The following is a 22,418-nucleotide window of genomic DNA, read 5'->3' on the forward strand; positions in this document are numbered from 1 at the left end:
ATATGTTGGAAGGTTCTTTGTAAGAATAATCTTCAAATCAATAATCACTTTTAAAAAAGGTTGCCGAATCCAGTGACTAGAAAATCATTTTTAAATGGGAGATGACTAAACCAATGAGTTTTTAAGGGTGTCTTCACTGGTATATATTGTGCCTCAGAGCTTAAGCCCTCGGTGTAAGTGTGCCACCGGGTCTAAAGCAGTTGAAGACCCCCCCGCCCCTCCCTTTGGGGTGGGATTTGGTGGTGGTCAGTCATCAATGAAGCAATACGTGCTGATGACCTGACGTGCGCAAGGGACTGGCAGCCCCACTGAACTCCCATGGGAGGGCGCTAGTGGTGCGCTCGAGGTCTGCCTGTAATGCGCTGTGACATGCTGCGGTCCTTGGCGTGGGCCTGAGGAAAGTGCAGCTGGGGTCTCAAGAACAGCTATATTTTTGAACCAGCCAGGTGAAGGCGGGTGAGGTAAAGAACAGTGGTGAGCCGAGGGCTTTCCGGTTTCTGCAAACGGAGTTCATGGTGGTCAGCACAAGACTTGCCATTACACCTTACACAGACATGGAAGATTAAGCTGTTTCTCCTGGATTATATCGTCACCATACCTGTTACTTTGTATGAAAGATGTATGGAACCAGAAGAAAAATGGGCAGTTGTCATAGTATTTAGGAAGATCCTAAAAAAGACATATTGAAAAAACAGGTTATTTTTCATAGTAAAATGGATACCAAGAACTAATCCCAAAGGGATTCAAGTTCCTATATTTCTGTATTTATCAAACAACTGTGTCCACTAAGCAGGCTTCACCCAACCCAGGGAGGGGCTTGAAGACATTGCTGTTCCTTTTTCTTGCTGTTTCTATAAAAATTTTCAAAGAAATGCATTTTTTCTAAGATATTTATAAATCAGACACTTCTAATCTGGTTTAGACAGTGCTAAACAATCTGCTACTTCCGCTGAAGTGTGTCATCCATCGCTCCAAGGAACAGCTGCATTGGATAACTAGCCATCATTAAGGATGAAAGAAACTAAAATTTTGGAAAGTGCTTCCATCTTGCGGCCCTTGAAAACCACAAGGGACAGATATTACCGACATCCCCGAGGGCAGCGCCCCTGATGCCAGCGCTTCCGAGGTGGGGCAGGGGCGTGGGGTGAGGATCATGATTCGTTTTTCCTGACTGATGAAAAATGCAGAGGTGAAAATAAGAAAGAACAGGAGGGGCCCCATCTTAAGGCTAAGATTCCATTTTTTAAAAACCCAGGGAGTTAGGAGGTAAGATTCCTAACATTCTATGGTCATCAGCCAGTAACCAACCCTATCCTCAGGTGGGGCAGGCAGTCCTGAATGATATGTCCCCCTGCTTGAGGGTCACCGCTGTCTTGGAGAAGAACAGGACCAAGAAATTCCATGTGTTGTTCATCTTACAGAATATCTAGAGGACTGACTGTGTGTGGTGACATGTGTCCCCTGAGAGAGACATCTTGAGACCACATGCTCCCTCGGCCCTTTACCAGATTCCTGAAATCCTTAAAATCCCGAATCCTAGGCCTTTAAGCACAGCACCTGTCCTCTGAGGCCGCCTGCACTTCCTTTTCTTTGCGTGTGAGCTTTGTAAATAAAACCTTGCTGCTCAGCTTATTGTAGTTTGTCTTTGTGCTCTTCAAAACTTGTCCAGAAGTTAGTAAGAGCCCCCGGCCCCCCGTGGCAAGCATCTTTGCTATTTTGCTATTTCATTCTATTTTCTAGACTTAAGCTAGTCTCTCTCTCTCTCTCTCTCTCTCTCTCTCTCTCTCTCTCTCTCTCTCTCTCCGTCCTACCCCAGACAAGCAGGGAAGGGCTACTGAGCGCTCTGAGTGGGCCTGCAAGGTCCCGTCGCCTGGGAGACCCGGACAGGACTGTGGCTGTACGGTCACGCTCTTTAGCAGCCTGCCTGAGAATCTCCTTTGTTTCTGGGAAGTTCTCAGAACACAATCTCACTCCACCCAGTGCTCTGCGGCTCCCCCAAATCCTGGGGTGGTGGGGACTTAGTTCTCACGCCCTGCAGTCAAGCGGACACTGGACACCAGGTGACGCTGGCCTTAGGAGTTGGGCAGGGGATCAGCCCAGTGCCGAGCCGGAGTTCAGTGAGCTGCTCCCCACTGCCCTTCCCTGCTCGCTGCTGCCCGCACAGCTGCTGCCCTTCCCTGCTGCTCCCGCGCCAGTGAACTCCTTCCTTACCCGCACTCGTCCGACCTGCTGGGGAATTCTTTCTCCATCAGAGTCAAGAACCGTGAACGGGCTGAGTGCAGGGAGATCTCCCCAGATGGGGTCACTCCACAACACTTCTGCTTAGAGACCACTGACCGAGAGACGGTGCCTGCTGGCTGCATTATTCCCAGGTAACCAGCCATCCGGGACTGTCCCGGGCACTTGCTTCCGCACAGTCACAATCTCAGTGTTTAATGGATCCTCCCCTGACAGGGAGCAAGCAGGGTGTCAGGAGGGCCCAGGAACATGATCACTTGTTGGCAGTTCCGGCTGCTGACTTAATAGGACAATGAGCTGGAATGACTGAGGCTTAGAAATTTGTGACGAACAGAATAATACTCAGACATCCTCATTTTTCATGAAGTAAATATTGGATTTAAAATATTATTTGTAATGTACTATATCAATTCAGAGGAAAGTAAAATCTCCCTCGTTTTAAAGTATTTTATGAATTATGGGGAGCAATATGTTTTAAAGATACTGAACAAAATATCACTGCCATGCAGTACAACATTCCTTCGTTTTTTTAACATCCAGGTTTTTGTATTTTTCTTTATTTGAAAATGACTACATACAAATTGTACAGAATTTAGGAAAAAATGAGAGATCTGCCTTGTTTTTCTCTCCCTCCTGGGCTAGGGGTTGACATCTATCATCTCCCTTGAAAGTTGTAGCCTAGGGAATCCCAAACCAGAATCACTCAAAAACCAGAGGAGAATAAGGACAGAGGTTGTTTCTGGATTACTCACCGGACAGAAAAACTGCATTTTCACATCATCATACAGAGGTGGACAGTTGACCAGGTTAAATATCGCTCTGTCTGCTTCAGCATCGTGAGTCACCTGCGGAGGAGCACAAGGATCCCAGAACTGTCAACCTAGCTGACGATGAAATAGTGACAGGGAGATCCATGTCATTCAAACCTCCTGGCTTTATGTTGGGAAAATACCGAAAAGCTCTATTTTGAAGTCAGCATTCACACTCAGAATGCAAGGCACGATTGGTCAGGTTTTATCAGCAATGTTTTTGATGGAATCACAGGCCTTGTCCATAGACTGCTGATAGAGTGACCAAAGATTGGTCATTTCTGGAATGGGCAACTTTGGAGCTAAGGTGAGTTTCTGTTACTGACTGGCCCTTGTAGACTAATGGCGCCCACATGAGAAAGGTCTATGCTCAGCCCTGTAGGAAATACAGGAGAAGGTGCAGACGCACCGATGCTCCCGGGGGTCACCCACGAGGAATGGAGCATTGCCACCTGTCAAGCTGTTAGATGAAGACCGTGCGCTGTGTGCTCTGTGGGGTGTTAGTGGGCAGTAGAGAATGGGAAGGCTTCCTGGAGGCGACACGGAGTGAGTGGGGCACGGGAGGATCTGCTAAATGAAGTGACACACTGAAGGGAATGCCGCTCAGACAGGGGCACTGGCGGGAAGATAGGGGCGATGGGGCGGGGGGCTGGGGCAGGAAGACCAGCGAAAACACGGGAGTGGCAATGAGTGCTGCATTCGAGGATCAGTGGGGACCCAGTCCTCCTGGAATGGAGTCTGCAGGTCAAGGTCCTCATGGGAATCTGCTCAGGCATCATAGAGCCAGTCTAAGACCCAGGGAGACCAGAACGCAGCTGCTGAGGTGCACAGTGAGTGTTGCCTGTATGACAAAGTGGTCTAGTAAGTACTACATATGACATTTATTGGGTGATTTATGGCTCACAAAGCAACTTCAATAAATATTTCTAATTTAATTCTCACAACCCTTGAGATGTAATCTGTATTTTACAGATCAGAACATTGAGCCGAAGGTGCCAACTGGCTTTGACCTTGAGCACACAGTGTGTCTTCCGTCCCACCTCCAGCTTTTCACAGTAAGAGTGGTGTTTTGGGGTGCGTACTGCAGGGCCCCACCACATTGTGTAAGGGAAATAAGAGGTAAGGGAACCCCTGTAGGAACGCAGGCCTGAGCCAGTGAGGTCCTGACCGGAAACAGAAAGGGACAGGGAGAGAGATGCCCAGGCATGACCCACGGGAACGGGTGACGCACTGGATCTCGGGGCCAAAGCCAAGTGAAAACCAAAGACAACACCGGGTCTGGGGCCTGAGGGAGGGGAGCAGGGCAAAGGCTGGGCTGCTGAGTCGGGACTGATGGCCGCGTCCGACCCGCAGGGGCAAGGCCTGTCCGCGCCGTGGCTCCTGCGCCTACCACACCGCGGGCGCCCACAAATACGTGCGAGTAAGTGAGAGGAGAGCAAGTAGTTTAAAGCAGTGGGACAGACAAGTGGAACCAAGAAGAGGGGTGTGCGGGGGACAGAAACACAAAGCCAAGGACCAGGCCTGGGCGAGTGTATTCAGCGGGGGCCAAAAAGACGAACTGGAAAAAGAATGGCAACGGGAGAGGCAGACAAAAGCCTGAGAGAATTTCGAAAGTTTGTATTCTTAGACCCATGAAAGCAGCTTTTTTGACGATGGAAAAGGTCTGCAGTCATCGGCATTTCTTCAGCACTGACTACCAGGTCCCATGGCTTTGGGCGAAGAGATTCCTGCCCAGCCCGCACCGTCTCGCACCGTCCCTCACAGTGCGGCCCCATGGGGTGTCTGAGCTGGGATCCCCTGGGACGTCACTAAGTCTAGAGATTCCTGGGCCTAATTCCAGATGCCTGAATCACACTTTTGGGGTGCAACCTAGGAATCTGCATTTCTCCTGGGTGATTTTCATGCAGACTGAAATTTCAGGTTCAGTGCCATATAATACAATGACCAAGAAGAAGAGAATATGGCTAAACATGACCAGATACATGCATGAATTTAGACTCTGACAGAGTCCTGGGAATGTGGTTGGCATTTGTGGAAAAACGGACGGCAAAGCAACACTGAACTAAAAACATATTCTGGAAAATGCCATGAAAAACAACCTTGAACGAGGAGTTTAATTTAGCTCTGACTTGCCTCTGAACCCAGGGCCACCAAACTGAATGGTGATCAAGAGGCCACATGGCGTCTCTTTGTGGTGAACAATGGTTTGGGGAGGTCAACATGCTGATTCAACACTGAGATTTAAAACAAACACCAGAATTTGAAGTTCGCATGCTTTCTCTTACCGTACAGTTTTTGGAAGCAGAACAGGAAAAGATGGTCTTTTGCTGCATTGTTATTTGTATTTTTATATCATTTCCATTGCCTTTTCCAACACCTGAGTGAAATGAAAAAGTTAGGCTGGTTCGATCAAAATGTCTCACCGATTAACATTATGGATCAATAAGAGAAAACAGTCTCCCCACTAACAATGCATCAGTATCGAATCATTTGAGTGTTGTGTGGAATCCTCTCTTTGGAAGACAAAGCTCCAAGCCCAATTCTGTCTGTCAAGCAGAATTTGTGAGTCTGAAGAAAAAAAAAGATGTATAGCTCAGCATCTAAGACAGAATTTTTCTAGAAAAGAATTAGGGAAAGTGACTCGCAACTTTTCTTGCGGATGTGTTGCTTTCTTCAGACTCCTAATCATGACGCTTGTTAACAGTGAACGGCCTACATCCCTCCACCCCTGCGTAAGGCCGGTGCCTAGCATGGTCTCTACGGAAACACAGACTAGCTATCGCTGAACATTCTTGTGCTGTTCAGTGTAGATCTGCAAATAGTTTTTTGCCCTCTTTTCAATTCAAATGACTATTTCCCTTAGCATTTCCTCAAAGGGCTGGTTTCTCGAGCCTTCAAGTAATTTTCATTATTTTCCTTTCAACTTTGCATATTTCTCTTAAATGTATGCACAGATCTAACGGTACAGAGCCAAAGCAAATATTCTAAGTCATATATTAATCATTCTTGACTGTTCATTTCATATTACGGTTTTGTTCTCATTGAATTTTGCTTTCACTAAAACCATATCATTACTCTGTCGTTTGGAAGCAGCTCCCCTCAGCCCCAGTCCATTTGCAGAAATTCCACTGATGTGGGCCTTCAAATACAAGTCAACTAAGCCAGATACTTACAATATGGCAAGAAAGGCACTGGTGTATAAGCTGAAATTAATTCTCACACATTACACATTTAAAGAAGTGATTTAAGTGTATTGCATTACTTAAAAATAAAGGGTAAAAAGACATGAAGTGAAAAGTTCTCCAGCCCCAAACAGGTAACCACTATTATTAGTTTCTCGTTTTTCATACACTTATAATCAAATATGGGGGGATATACACATAATTTGAAAAAAGCATTTTATATTTTAGTTAACAATTGTAATTTTTTTTTACTATATAGTTTTTTATATATATTTTAAGGGACTCTTTTATTTCTGAATAATTGGACAAAATGTTTTTACAAAGTATGCCTACATCTTATTTTGTGTGACTCCTCAGGAGGCTGAGAGCAGTATGCTCTCTGGGTGGGTACCAACGCAGCACCACGCGACCCACAAGAACCGGTACTGGGCACCTTCCCCTGGCCCGGTCCGGCTGTTGCTTTAGGAATCTGGCAGGAAAGTGAGGCTCGAGCCATGGGTGCCAGTGCGCCCCTGCATTTGCGCCCCCAGGGGTGAGCCGGGCAGGTGCATGGTGCAGAGACAGGGACATGGGGATCCAGGCCAGCCCCCCCACCCCAGCCTGCCCTTTCTTTCTTGCTCAAAGCCCAGAGATGATGATCTGATCCATTTTCCTGCCTCCCCGGGCAGTGCTGGATCCCAGGCTCTTTCCTCACATTCCCGAAGCAGGCAAACAGCTCTTCCCATGTTTGTAAGGATTTTTAGTCCTAACAGCAACTGATAACAGCTGGGGGCTTGAAAGTCACCCCCACAGGGCCCAGTCCCTCGCACTGCCGGCTGAGGGCAGATTGAGGCCAGGAAGACCGAGCAGCTGCCCCAGGAAGCTCTCCTTGCCCCCACCTCTGGGTGCCCCCAACACTGTGGTCGGTCATCACGGACTCTTCTTGCCCTGTGCCCACTAGCCAGGATTCCTGAAGGGCAGGGAAACCCACGCACGGGGCCCGGGCCGGAGGGGACGATCAGCAGTCACTTCTAACAAGAATCCGTGGCGACGAAATTCACTTGCTGTTTGGGTATTTGAGGCGTGTTGATGGAGTCACTTAGGGTGAGGGGCCTAGAGGTGGGCGAGGGAAGGGAAGGGGAGACACCAAGATGATAAGAAAAAGGAGCAGAGGAGAAAAGGTGCGGGGATGCCTCTGCCAGATGAGCCCTGAAGTGGGTGCGGGCATGAGAAAGAAGCCGTCCCGGGCTCACCCGCCCTTCCGCTCTCTCCCTCCGAGGCTCCACTCTGCAAAGCCCACCCTGGGCTGAGGCCGGGGCAGTGATGAGGACGGGAGCAAGGGGAGGGGACGGGGTCCCCCGGCTCGGCGATGGGCTGGTCCCACAGCCAGAGCCACGGCCCCTGGGCCGCGAGGGCCCGAGGACACGCGCAGACGCCAGAGCCCCGGGGGGACATAAAGCACTTACCACGAATCGAATAAATAATGATCTCTTTGATCGTGAGCACTTTTACTGGAGGGAGAGTGCAGTTGTAGATATTTTTCACATCCGCAAAGTATCCGACATACCTGCTCTGCAAACAGAAGCCTCGATTTAAGTGGACATGAAGAGTGCGAGCGAGTGTCCTGATTTTTTTTACACAGACCTTGTTAAGGGGAGAATCAATCAAGGAGACATGGGTCACCATTATACACCAGGAACGGCAGCGGATGTCGCCACACGACTGAACATCTACCTTAGAGAAAATGCGGACCACGCGCTGCGGGCAAGTAACCGAATGGAGCAGGTGGCGCTCCGGGCAGCTCCCGAGTAGGGGTGACCCACCGGGGCGGCACAACGGCTCGGACAGGCCGCGGCGGGGCTAAAGGAGGGTCTGGGCTCCAGGGCAGGGCACCCGCCCGGGCCGTGGACTCTCGGCGAAGGCCTCCAGAGGTGGGGGCCTCCCCTCCCCGCCCGGCACCAGGTCCTCTTCACCCCGCTCTCCCCCTAATAAAGGGAGCCCCGGAGCTCTCTTCCCCCATCCTTCCCCCATGGCAAGCTGCCCCCAGGAAGGTGACGAGTTCTGGTACTGAATCGGCTGGACCTCAAAGCGCATGGACTCCTCCCCACCCCCTGGGAAGCTAGGCTTTCCTTTGGAAGGGGCCGGTCAAGAGAAAGGCTTGCGCAAGTTCCTAGCTCCAGGGGTGGGTGAGATGTGGTCCCGAGAGTGGCCCGTGAGGCAGGGTCAGAATGTGACGGTGTCTGGGAATTGGCACCCCATGGGGAGGGCACTGCCCTGAGGCCTCGCCAGCGCAGCTCCCAGACCTGAGCCGAGCCCTGGTCCTGCTGTGCCAGGGAGTCGGAGGGCACTCCACTGGACCGGTGGTGCCAGCTCTGGACTCCAGGTAGAGAGACTGAGCCCAGCTGCAGAAGCGGGGAAGGGCAGGCGTGCAGGGCGAGCCCTCGAAGGGGTTACATCTAGCTGCCTCGCCTGCGAAAGGGGTAGAGAAGCCACCACTTCAAAGAGCTAGAGAATAAAGCAGCTTAGTCCCTAAAAGAAACCCGATGGCTGTGAGAACTGAAAAAGCAAGGACTACCGAGGGCTCCTGGAAGAGGCGCCCACGTGAGCTCTGGCACGTGTATGAAGTGTTCAAAGGCAGGGAAACCGCAAGCAGTGCCAGTGTGTCTGAGTGTGGGAAGGTGAGTGCACGCAGGGGAGAAGCGGTGGGAAACACTGAATGGCAGGCCTTGAGTGCATGCTCGAACATTTGTATTTATTCCCATTGGCAGCTGGAGCCGTTAGGGTCTGACGGAGATGGATGGTGAGGAGCTGGCCTCAGGGAGTTCATGTCCCCACTAGCCTATCTCTGTTTCTTTCCCTTTTTTGCTGGGTGTGTCAGAAAAGCACTAGTGGGGAAGGCAGAGTCCTTTTGCTCCAAACTAAATGTCTAGAGCCAGCAGTGACTGCGGGCTGCTCTCCAGGGTGAAGGTATGCATTCAGCAACCATCACTCCACTCAAAGTGGCTTCCGTTCACAGCCACATGCACATGCCCTCGGGGTCGCCCAGCAGCCCTCACTCAGCCTGAGGGGCAGCACAGAAGAGGCCACACAACAGGGAAGCTGTGCTCAAGGTGGACAATATCGTGCTTCAGAGTCTAACAGATCTGGATTGGAGTTCTCAGTTCAGAAAGCTGATTCCCCTGAACCTCAATTTTGAAGTCTGTAAAAGGGGAATCATAATGGTGTCCATCATAGAGTTATGGAGAATATTGAGTGAAATATTAAATATAAAACCTTTATCATGTTCAACACCCAAAAAGCAAATAACCCAATTAAAAAATGGGTGGAGGATATGAACAGACAGTTCTCCAAAGAAGAAATTCAGATGGCCAACAGGCACATGAAAAGATGCTCCATATCGCTAGTTATCAGGGAAATGCAAATTAAAACCACAATGAGATATCACCTCACACCAGTTAGGATGGCCAGCATTGAAAAGACTAGAAACAACAAATGCTGGTGAGGGTGTGGAGAAAGAAAGGGGAACCCTCCTACACTGCTGGTGGGAATGTGAAATAGTTCAACCATTGTGGAAAACAGCATGGAGGTTCCTCAAAAAAACTAAAAATAGAAATACCATTTAACCCAGGAATTCCACTTCTAGGAATTTACCCTAAGAATGCAGCAGCCCAGTTTCAAAAAAACATATGCACCCCTATGTTTACTGCAGCACTATTTACAATAGCTAAGAAATGGAAGCAACCTAAGTTTCATCAGGAGATGAATGGATAAAGAAGATGTGGTACATATACACAATGGAATACTATTCAGCAATAAGAAGGAAACAAGTCCTAAGATTTGCAACAACATGGATGGAGCTGGAGGGTATTATGCTCAGTGAAATAAGCCAGGTGGAGAAAGACAAGTACCAAATGATTTCACTCATCTGTGGAGTATAAGAACAAAGCAAAAACCGAAGGAACAAAACAGCAGCAGAATCACAGAACCCAAGAATGGACTAACAGTTACCAAAGGGAAAGGGACTGGGGAGGGTGGGTGGGAAGGGAGGGAGAAGGGGAATAAGGGGCATTACGACTGGCAGACATAACGTGGGGGGGGCACGGGGAGGGCAGCATAGCACAGACTAGACAAGTAGTGACGCTACAGCATCTCACTACGTTGATGGACAGTGACTGTAACGGGGTGTTGTAATGGGGACTTGATAATGGGGGGATTCTAGTAACCACAATGTTGCTCATGAGATTGCATATTAATGATATCAAAAAAAAACTCCTTATCATGGTTCAGCAAAGTCTAGAATGTTATAAACTCTACAGGATAAATATCCTGGTTTCTGCAATAAACAAATTACAAGGAATAAAAAAGAGGAGTGGGAGAAATATAAACGAAAAGAGACTTAAGAGATCAAGTGAAATGTGTGGCCTTTGAATCTCAATTGAAACAAACTAAATGTTTCAATGATTTTAAAATAATTATGGAAACAATTATTTCTAGAAATTTAGTATGGACATTTAGCATTATTAAGGTATAATATTTTTAGATATGATAAATAGTTTTAAGGTCTTTTAAAAGTGTCTTTGTGTTAGATGTCATACTAAAATACTTGTGGGATAAAACGGTATGATTCTGGAATTTCCTTTAAAGAAATTCAGGCTTAGAGAAAGACTGGAGAGAGAGAGAGAGAGAGAGACAGAGAGAGACAGAGAGACAGAGAGACAGAGAGAGAGTGTGTGTGTGTGTATGTGAGGACAGTGGGGAGGGAACAAATGAGACACAACTGATGAAATGATTGTCGAAAGGGTGGGATGACTCCAAGAGGGATTTACTGTATGACTGTCTCGACTGTTTATGTTTGAAATTTTCCAAACTAAAACATTTTTTAAAGGAAAAAATAGGGTAATAGCATATATTTCACATGGGTTGTCTGAATATTAAATGAGATAATATATGTAAAAGTGCAATAGTGTCTGGTATATAATAGGTTTTGAAAAATGTTAATTTCCCTTTTTCTTTCTTTTTCAAAATGTAGCACCTCCAGTCTCTGTCTGTCTGTCTGACACACACACACATACATGGTATGTTCCTTCCTTACTGCCAGTGAAATATTTAAAACCAGTATAAGGTCTGGAACCTTAGGAATCAGACCTTCCTACTTTGGGAAGGGAACCAACTCCTGAGCTCCGTAAACGATACCCAATATAAGATAGACAGCAGGGTCCTCTGGGGAGAACTCGTGCTCGCAAAGTGGAAGCAGAGCCTCTCCGCCTCTGGGAGGGGGGCCCGTCGCAGACCCCCAAGTGCTAACACTTCATCACCAAAGAGTCTGAGATGACTGAGGCCAATCTTACCCCACCCCCAAGAAAACCCCCTTTTTAAAAAGAAAACTTACCTGAGAAGGAGTCTCTATCCCCTGAAATTTAGCACTGATGCTTCTATCTGTTCGTCGTTCTCCAAAGTAATAAAGGGTGTCCTACAGAGAAAGGGACACCTCAGTCATGGCTCACCTGCCCTCCCCTTTCCTGTACAAGGTGTTCTTAAAGCTCCTAAGGGTGGGTGTGCCACTTCCTTAGGTCGGCAGTCTCTGAACAGAAACTACCCGAAATGAAATGAAACCCACAAAAGCTATATGGAGGCTTTTTACAGCCCCACACATACTCCACCCCACCCCACCCCCACACATACCCCGGCATCACACCCCCCACACACATACATACTCCTCACACATAAAGCCCCACATGCACATACCCTCGGACACCCCCCCAAACTGAAACAAAAGAACAGAAGTATCACAAAACAATACCTGCCTTTTGATAATCTACAACATTTATATATAACATCTAATATATAACATTTTATTTTTTTAAATGGTACCCAGTGTGTTGATTTTATAACTCACTGATAGGATAAGACCTATAGTTTGAAAAATGCTGTCCATTTTCATAACCTGTGTGTCTCAAATCAGAAAAGAAGATGGTGGAATTAGAGTGCTGGGCCTGTGCGCCACCCACGGCTTCTCTCATCTGCTCTGCAGGCTGAGTGAGGAGCCAGCTGCATAGATATGATCAATTAATACATGATAAAGGAGCCATGAATAAGCAATGGGGAAAGACGGCTTCTCTCATCTGCTCTGCAGGCTGAGTGAGGAGCCAGCTGCATAGATATGATCAATTAATACATGATAAAGGAGCCATGAATAAGCAATGGGGAAAGACGGCCTCTTCAACAACTGGGGCTGGGAAAACTGGGCAGCTACTTGCAAGAGATTGAAACTGGATCGCTGTCTAACCCCACACACAAAAGTAAACTCAAAATGGATCAAAGACCTGAATGCCAGTCATGAAGCCATAAATCTCTTAGGAGAAAACATAGGCAAAAATCTCTTGGATATAAACATGAACAACTTTTTCATGAACACATCTCCTTGGCAAGGGAAACAAAAAAATGAACAAGTGGGACTACACCAAACTAAAAAGCTTCTGTACAGCAAAGGGCACCATCAGTAGAACAAAAAGACATTCTACAGTATGGGAGAATATATTCATAAACGACTCATGTGATAAGGGGTTAACATACAAAATATATAAAGAATATGCCTCAACACTCAAAAAATAAACAACTCAATTAGAAAATAGGCAGAGAACCTGAACAGACACTTGTCCAAAGAAGAAATACAAATGGCCAACACGCACATGAAAAGATGCTCCACATTGCTAATTATCAGGGAAATGCAAATTAAAACCACAATGAGATATCATCTCACACCAGTTAGGATGGCCAACATAGAAAAGATTAGGAACAATAAATGTTGGCAAGAATGTGGAGAAAGGGGAACCCTCCTACACTGCTGGTGGGAATGTGAAATAGTTCAACCATTGTGGAAAACAGTATGGAGGTTCCTCAAAAAATTCAAAATAGAAATACCATTTGACCCAGGAATTCCACTCCTAGGAATTTACCCAAAGAAAACAACTCAGATTCAAAAAGGCATATGCACCCCTATGTTTATCGCAGCACTACTTACAATAGCTAAGATATGGAAGCAACCTAAGTGTCCATCAGTAGATGAATGGATACAGAAGATGTGGTACATATACACAATGGAATATTATTCAGCCATAAGAAGAAAACAGATCCTACCATTTGCAACAACATGGATGGAGCTAGAGGGTATCATGCTCAGTGAAATAAGCCAGGTGGAGAAAGACAAGTACCAAATGATTTCACTCATCTGTGGAGTATAAGAACAAAGAAAAACTGAAGGAACTAAACAGCAGCAGACTCACAGACTCCAAGAAGGGACTAACAGTTACCAAAGGGGAGGGGTGGGGGAGGGCGGGTGGCGAGCGAGGAATAAGGGGATTGAGAGGTATTATGATTAGTACACGTGGTGTGTGTGGGATCACGGGGAAGACAGTGTAGCACAGAGAAGACAAGTAGTGACTCTGGCATCTTACTACGCTGATAGACAGTGACTTCAATGGGGTGTGAGGAGGTTTTGATAATATGGGTGAATGTAGTAACCACAATGTTTTTCATGTGAAACCTTCGTAAGAGTATATCAATGACATCTTAATTTAAAAAATGCAAAAAAATGCATTAGAATATTATTTATCATAGTTACTGAGATTTTCATTGTTCTCTTAAATTTTGTGCCTGTGAGTGCTTCACTGGCAAATTCAGTCAGCGTAAGGCAGTTTGCAGTAACATCTTACATACCTCTGCAGTTTTAAATATTTCACTGGCAATAAGGAAGGCACACACCATAGTTCCAGTTCTGCCTAGAAAAGAAAGAAGTTAGTTCATGAGCCATTGTTCATGGTAGTACTTGCTATAAAAATATATTTTATATTGTTATAATCTCAGAGACACTCAAAGAATCCATCTTGAATAGGTTTTCTTACACTCTGAAAGTGCTTGTTCAAAATACTTCAATTTGGAAATAGCCACAGCTGTCGTAGTGCTTGGAGGTCCCGCCCGGGGTTCTGTCCCATGCGCGTGGTGTGTGGTGTTCCTGAGTCCCTGTCCCTGTACAGGGACGGCACAGGCAGGTCTACTCTAGGGCTCCAAAGCTAAAGAGCTGCTTATAATTACACAGTCTGTTTTCCTAACATAAATGAAAAGTACTACAGAAAACAAAATATGGTCAGACCCTGACATGCCAGCTAGCATTTGTGACACCCATTGTTCCTCCCATTTTAGTTACGTGTGTTACAAAACATATATAAAATAAGAGGGTGTCTTCAATACTGATGTTCCCCAGATTCTATAATCATCATATCACACTGCTGTGCTGGTTCTCTTCTGTAGCCGGTTAAAGTAAATCCTTGATTTCATGTCATTTCATCTTCAAAGTCTCTTATGTTTTATCCCAATTTATATTTTTGTTCTGCCATGTAAAATTTGAGTTAAAAGATATGTTGTTTCTTTTATTTCTACAGTGGTCTGTAGCTTTTGTCTCAGCCAGTATGTGCTGAACTTATTTTATGTAATTCCAAACCAATCCTTTTAACTTGCAGTACACTCTATTTGCTATTCTATCCTTTTTAATGAACCACTGAATTTATTTGGCAACCCAGTTTCAAAAACACTATTCTAAGCCACATACTTCCAAAGAGGACTTTGTGCCTGTGCTATGACAAATAAAAGCATCTTGCTGAAGGAGGCTACTGACTATTCACAACATAGCTCTCAGTTGTATAGACTTTTAAGATTTTTAACATCTCAATTTTGGAGGCCATCTCTGGGTCTCTGTAACTCTGCTATTTTCCCATTTGAAAAAAGAAAATGTTTGCACATTCATGTCCTTGTGGCTGTGGATTAAGTACAACCACAGACATAGCAGATGCCCTCTCAGCCAGTCAAGTGAGGTGCAGCAGGGAATCCTAAAAATGACACATGCTTACCTTCAATATTTTATTTTAACTTAAAATACAAATGAACATTTGTTCACTAAACATCTGATATTGGACAAAAGTTTTAACTTTTTAAGTGTCAGTGCCCCCAGCTTCTTTCTCTGCTGGAAAGGCCAGGTACCTGGCACAAACTATTGTGACATCTATAATTTCTTGTTTCAAATTCTTTAGAGCAATCTAGGTGCAGAATCCTCAATTTTGCTACTGGGATTTTTCTTCCAATGCTTTACATTAGTTTTACTTGCATTTAATTCAGCTCCAATTTTGGTTCTGGCCATTCAACTTCTTGACACATTCAACTTAGGTTTCATAAAATTTTAAGTCTTTCTGTTCACTTTGGTATTTTACAGAGCTACATAATATTTGATTATCCAATGTAAGATTAATAACAAGTTGAACTAGCAGACACTGGTAGAACCGAAAAGTTTATATGGTATCTTGATCTCTTGTTGTCATTTCAGCAACCTTCACAGCGTCTTCATAGGAGTAGATTCCATGTCAAGAAACCAGTCTTTTTGTTCATCCATAAGAAGCAACTCCTCATTCATTAGTTTTTTTCATGAGATTTCATCAATTCAAATATAATAATAATGAAAGTTTGAAAATTACATTACCAAAATGTGACACAGAGACACAAAGTGAGCAGATGGCAGTGGGAAAATGGTCACCTTGAGCTCAAGCAGCTTTTCTCTGTCCCTTCACAGCCAGGTTCCCAGAGCCCCTAGTCCACACTTGCCGTGCCCCCTCCTCCTCAACGATTCTGGCGCTGCCATCTGTGGGCTCCATTTTATAACTGTAATAGCTACCACTTATTCACTATTTATTATGTGTTAGGTGCTCTATTACACATTTTAATATGCATTATCTCCTTTTAGTTCCATAGTAATTCTCTAAGGTAAGAACCACAATTCCCATTTTTACAGATGGGAAAATTGGGTTTACAAGTTATGTAACTTCTCCAAGTGGGTCAGCAATGCTCCTGGGGTTTAAATCCAGACATTGTAATGCTAGTTTTCCCACTATTACACACTGCGTAATAATATACACACTGTGAGACACACTGTTCTATGGCATTTAAAACTTATTATGGCTTCCCAATTTTATTTCAAAGTGCTTTCTTACTGTAACAATTCTTTTTTTTTTTTTTTTTTGTCTTTTTAAAGTAGGTATCACAGTGGTTACCGATCAGCTTATGAAATCGCCAAATTATCTACCTCAGTCTCCTCCACGCCCCACTGACGGGACTGCCTTTTACAGCCACCTGGAGGCTATTTGGCTCTTCCAGTTTTTTTCAGTATTTTTTCACTGTACCTGGGTCACTGCTTTTGAAGTTTCTTTAGCTGGACAATTTTTTTTTTTGCTTCAAGTATTTTGTTATTTACGTGGCATATCTGACAAGAAGGTTACTCTCCTACTACCATTTTCCTATAAGTAAAAAATACTCTAAGAAATAAGAAATTTTAAAGGCCTTTCTTTGCCTTTAAAAGTATACCGAGAATATTAAATCTGAGTACTATTTGCACTAGAGTTCAGTAAATCTAAAAAAGGTGAATGAAAGTTTAAAGACAATTTCTAAGTCAAGATGGTGGTTTGAGCACCAATGGGGGACTGAAAACCCTCCACCTCTGTGTCAAATACATAGAAATGATACAGAAAAAAAACATGCTGAACTCACAAACCGAAAGGCAAGGGAAAATCCGAGAGCCAGAAATGGAAAGTGGAATCAAACTGGTGAGTGGGAGGTGAAGCCAAGAAACCCCAAAATAAACCCTCACTGGAAAAAATGGGTGAAAGAATCTGTAGAATGCAGGAAAAGAGATAAAAAGAAGTTCAGACAAATTGTGGTAAATATAAGACACATAATTTAGTGTCATAAACAAGTCCAAATATGTCAGGAATCACAATAAATACGGTGAAAATGTAGATACAAAGATGGCATTTTTAGTGATGCAGCTATACATGCTGTTTCAAGAGACATATCTAAACCAAAATGACACAGAAAGGCTGACTGTAAAATGATGACAAACTTAGAACAGGAATAACCCACTAACAAGATATAATAGTATATGTGTTTGCATGCACCTAACAACACACCATGAAATATAAAGAACAAAAGTTGATAGAATTAAAGGAAGAAACCAACATATTCACAATCATGGTGGAAGATTTTGACATTGTTCTCTCAGATTCTGACAGATTGAAAAAAGAAAATAGTAAATATAAAGATTTGAGTAACAAGTAATAATAAGATTGATTTAATAGGTAGATCCTCTGCATCTGAAAAGACTATACGTTATTTTTTATTATTTTCTAGGCATAAGATTTCTTGTTGTATTTCCCAATGGATCACATATTATGCCACAAAGTAAGTCTCAACAAATTCCAAAGACCCAACACCATTACAGCAGGCCTAAGACTGCTGCCCAACAGCCTGCTTGCAGTCTGGCCTTGGCTGGCACTTGGGAAATTGGATTTTGGGAAGATTCCCACTATTCCCTGACAAGACTGGCTCACTGTGCCTAAACTGTTTATGTGAACAATATGGTTTATGCTGAACACCTGCTTTCCTTCTGGGAGTCTGGGATTTTGGTGCATGCTAGACAGAAGGTGCCTAACATGACCAGCCCCCAGTAAAAACCCTGAGCACTGGTCTCTAATGAGCTTCCCCAGTAGGAAACATTTCACATGTGCTGTCCCAACACGCTGCTGAAAGAGTTGGTCACATGCCAGGTGATTCCACTGGAGAAGGCTCTTGGGAGCTGTGCCTGGTTTCTTCTGGACATCACCCCACGCATCTTCTCCCTTTAGTGCTTTTTGTGTCCTTTACCTGGTATGACTCACAGCTGTGAATAACTACATGCAGTGATGACTACATGCTGTGTCCTGTGAGTCCTCTGGAGAATCACTGAGTCTGGGAATGGGTTTTGGGAACCTCTGACACATCTGGTGGCAGAGGTGGGATTCATGAAAATGAAAGATTCACTGAAATATGGCAAAAGCATTGTTTGGGAAAAGGAAGGAGGTGCAAATATAATAAATCCATGGTGCCTAGGTGGTTATGGAGTTAGCAGTGGTGTATTACAATGGCTCAGCTGCTGTTGAGAGAGGCAAAAGTCATCTGTGAAACTGAAATGTTAGATCCAACCCTGTGAGGACTGGCTTGCTGGCTTCCCCGGCTTATTTTGGCTGTGCCAGCTAAAGTGAAGAAAGGTGCAATGGAGGTGATACCCTTTGACTTTAGTCCTCCAAGTTGAAGGATAAAGGACCAATATTATTAAAGGTTAGCATTGAGTGAGCCAAAAATGTTAAAAGTTTGCATTACTTTTTTTTCCAGTTGGAGGAAAAATGGTTAAATCAGTTCCTGGGGGAAGCAAAGCTTTAGATAAACCAGAAGAAAAAAAATAAAAATACAGATTGGTGCTCTGCAAACTTAAATGGTGTATGAATCATATGAGTATCTTTTTAAGACAGAGATTCTAATTTAGTAGGGCTGAGGTGGTTATGAAGATTTCACATCTCTAACTAGCTCCTAGTTGATACTAATGTTGCTAATCTGTGGACCCCCCTTTGATTCTAGATCACTATCTCTCATGACATGAGACAAAAATTCTTAGGAAAATGTTAACAGAATCCAGTGATTTATTAAAAAAATAATACAGCCAACAAAGCCATAGTAATCAGACAATTTGGTACTGGCACAAGAACAGACCTGTAGACCAATGGAACAGACTAGAGAGCCCAGATATAAACCCAAACATAGATGGTCAATTAATATACGATAAAGGAGTCATGGACATACAATGGGGAAATGACAGTCTCTTCAACAGATGGTGCTGGCAAAACTGGACAGCTACATGTAAGAGAATGAAACTGGATCACTGTCTAACCCCATACACAAAAGTAAACTCAAAATGGATCAAAGACCTGAATATAGGTCACAAAACCATAAACTCTTAGAAGAAAACAGGCAAAAATCTCTTGAATATAAACATGAGCAACTTTTTCCTGGATGCATCTCCTTGGGCAAGGGAAACAAAATAAAAATGAACAAATGGGACTACATCATGATAAAAAGCTTCTGTACAGCAAAGGACACCATCAGCAGAACAAAAAGGCATCCTACAGTATGGGAGAATATATTTGTAAATGACAGATCCGATAAAGGCTTGACGTCCAAAATATATAAACAACTCACACATCTCAACACCCAAAAAGCAAATAACCCGATTAAAAAATGGGCGGAGGATATGAACAGACAGTTCTCCAAAGAAGAAATTCAGATGGCCAACAGGCACATGAAAAGATGCTCCACATCGCTAGTTATCAGGGAAATGCAAATTAAAACCACAATGAGGTATCACCTCACACCAGTTAGGATGGCCAGCATTGAAAAGACTAGGAACAACAAGTGTTGGTGAGGATGTGGAGAAAGGGGAACCCTCCTACACTGCTGGTGGGAATGTATATTAGTTCAACCATTGTGGAAAGCAGTATGGAGATTCCTCAAAAAACTAAAAATAGAAATATCATTTGACTCAGGAATTCCACTCCTAGGAATTTACCCTAAGAATGCAGCAGCCCAGTTTCAAAAAGACATATGCACCCCTATGTTTACTGCAGCACTATTTACAGTAGCCAAGAAATGAAAGCAACCTAAGTGTCCATCAGTAGATGAATGGATAAAGAAGAGGTGGTACATATACACAATGGAATGTTATTCAGCCATAAGAAAACAAATCCTCCCATTTGCAACAACATGGATGGAGCTAGAGGGTATTATGCTCAGTGAAATAAGCCAGGTGGGGAAAGACAAGTACCAAATGATTTCACTCATCTGTGGAGCATAAGAACAAAGCAAAAACTGAAGGAACAAAACAGCAGCAGAATCACAGAACCCAAGAATGGACTAAGAGTTGCCAAAGGGAAAGGGACTCAGGGGTTGGGGATAGTGGGAAGGGAGAGAGAAGGAGAATAAGGGGCATTACAATTAGTACACATAATGTGGGGGGGGGGGCGCGGTGAAGGCAGAATAGCACAGAGAAGACAAGTAGTGACTCTATAGCACCTTGCTACGCTGATGGACAGTGACTGTAATGGGGTGTGTGGTGGGAACTGGATAATGGGGGGAATCTAGTAACCACATGGTTGCTCATGTGATTGTATATTAATGATACCAAAATAAAAAAAAAAAAGAATACAGCACAAAAATTTATGTTTATTCCAGGAATACAAGGTTGGTTTACCACTTGAATATCACTATAATCAACCAGGTTAATAGAATAAAGGTAAAAAATTATATTATCATCTTAAAGACTTTATCAAAAAAACTTCTGATTAAAAAAACTCATAGCAAATTAAAGGAATTTCTTAATCTGTGAAATAGTTTCTAAAACACACACACACATACACACGGCCTAACGTAATTGGTGAGATACTGAAAGCTTTTCCTCTGAGACCAGGAATAAAAGAAGGATGACCGCTATCACCACTTTTAATTTGACATTGTACCAAAGATGTTAGCCACTGTGAGGGAAAAAGAAAAAGGACTGAGAAGGGAAGAATACAATTCATTATTTTCACATGATAAAATCACGTACCATTAAAATCCAAAGAATTTACAGATAAATCAGAATAATTAGTAAGAGAATTTAGTGAAACTGCTAATTCCAAGCTTAATAAAATCAATTGCAGTTAGAGCAACAAATTTATTATTTTCAGAGCAATAAATTACTATTTATTTTAGAAAATAGAAATTTTAAAGGAATATCATTTATAATAGAATCAAATTTTAAAGGGATATAATTTATAATAGAATCAAAAATGTCAAATATCTAGGAATAAATTTAACATTACAAGCTTTCCAAGCAGAAAATGAAAAAACATAGAGACTGAAGACCTAATTAAATGAGGGACTATCGCCATTCACGGATTGGAAGACGCAGTATTACAAAGATTTCATTTCTCCTCCATCTACAGATTCAATGCAGTTTCAAACAAAATTCCATCAGGGGTGTATGTGTGTGTGTGATTTAACTAGCTGATTCCAAAATTTACGGAAAAGCAGACAGTCTTAAAAACTCAAACAATTGTGAAAAAGAATGAGATGGATGGATTCTTTTGAATGGAAATCAGAATTTAATAGAAAGCTACTGAAAGTAAGAGAGTTGTGCTATACTGGCACACAGATGAAAGCAATGAACAGAACAGAAAGTTCAGAAATTGACCCATATTCCACAGAGCAGTAATGAAATTAAAGTCTTTCCAATCTGTGAGCTAAAACAACTGGACAGCCACGTAGAAAAAGATGAGATCTGACCCCTTCCCCACATCACACATGAAAACCAATTCCAAATGGAATGAACCTTTGATAAGATATTACAGGAAAATGTCTTTTTAAACTCTGGGAAAGATTTCTTATCAGGACACAAAAACAGTAATCTTAGAAAGAACAATGCACATTGACTATGAAAACTAAGCATTTCTGTTAACCAAAAGATACTCATAAAAGAAAGAAAAGGTATGTATTTCTTGTGATACACAAAGCAAATAACAGAGTTGAAATCCAGAATATATAAAGAACTCCTATAAGTCAATTGGAAAAAAAAAAAAAATCGAAGAGAAAAAAAATGGGAAATTAAACAGATAATTCACAGAAAGGATATCCAAGTGGCTAACAAATCCCTGAAAACTTTCTTAATTTTATTAGGAATCATAGAGATGACAGTGAAAAGCATAATGAGGTGAACTATACACCCAATCAAGAGCTGACAGTAAGACTGAGAATTCCTACTATTGTTGAAAATGTAGAACAGTTGGAATTTCATACAATGACAGTGGAGTATAAATTGTTACCCTTTGGAAAATAGATGACATCATCTATTAAAGTCTGAGATTCATTACTGTAGGACACAATTCAGTTCAAGGTATATGTTCAACAGAAATGTGGATACATGTGCAACAAGAGGGTGTATTTCATAGCATCGTTATTTATAATAGCAAAAACTGGAAACAATCCAATGTAATAAAAGAAAAAAGCTTCCATTGGCAGTAGCAATATGTCTAGGAATGAATTTAACAAAAGATATGAAGACTATTCTAAAGAAAAATATAAAATATTATTGAAAAACAGATGATTCAAATAAAGAGAAAAATATCCCATGTACAACTCAATATTTCAAGCTGTTCTTTTGAACTGATCTAGACATTTATTGAAGTTCTGATAAAATCTTAAACATATTTTACTGTACATCTTGACAAAATGATGCTAAAATTAAATGTAAGAAGAGCCAAGACAATTC

The 22,418-nt window shown here is 43.1% G+C and overlaps 1 protein-coding gene across 18 annotated transcripts in view; it reads right to left on the reverse strand.

Annotated features, from left to right (window-relative positions):
* The window catches only part of LOC108409459 (phosphatidylinositol 3,4,5-trisphosphate 3-phosphatase TPTE2-like), a 74,030-nt gene that overhangs the window by 3,163 nt on the left and 48,449 nt on the right, over positions 1 to 22,418 (reverse strand). For all 18 annotated transcript variants that reach the window (XM_073229805.1, XM_073229789.1, XM_073229790.1 and 15 more), the window contains 6 exons: positions 13,925 to 13,986; positions 11,598 to 11,678; positions 7,675 to 7,780; positions 5,333 to 5,424; positions 2,991 to 3,083; positions 599 to 669 (listed from right to left, as the gene is read on the reverse strand). In XM_073229805.1, coding sequence (XP_073085906.1) covers positions 599 to 669; positions 2,991 to 3,083; positions 5,333 to 5,424; positions 7,675 to 7,780; positions 11,598 to 11,678; positions 13,925 to 13,986 — 505 coding nt within the window. The remainder of the gene's footprint in view (positions 1 to 598; positions 670 to 2,990; positions 3,084 to 5,332; positions 5,425 to 7,674; positions 7,781 to 11,597; positions 11,679 to 13,924; positions 13,987 to 22,418) is intronic.

The sequence above is a fragment of the Manis javanica genome, chromosome 1, assembly GCF_040802235.1.
Source record: "Manis javanica isolate MJ-LG chromosome 1, MJ_LKY, whole genome shotgun sequence".
Lineage (NCBI taxonomy): Eukaryota > Metazoa > Chordata > Mammalia > Pholidota > Manidae > Manis > Manis javanica.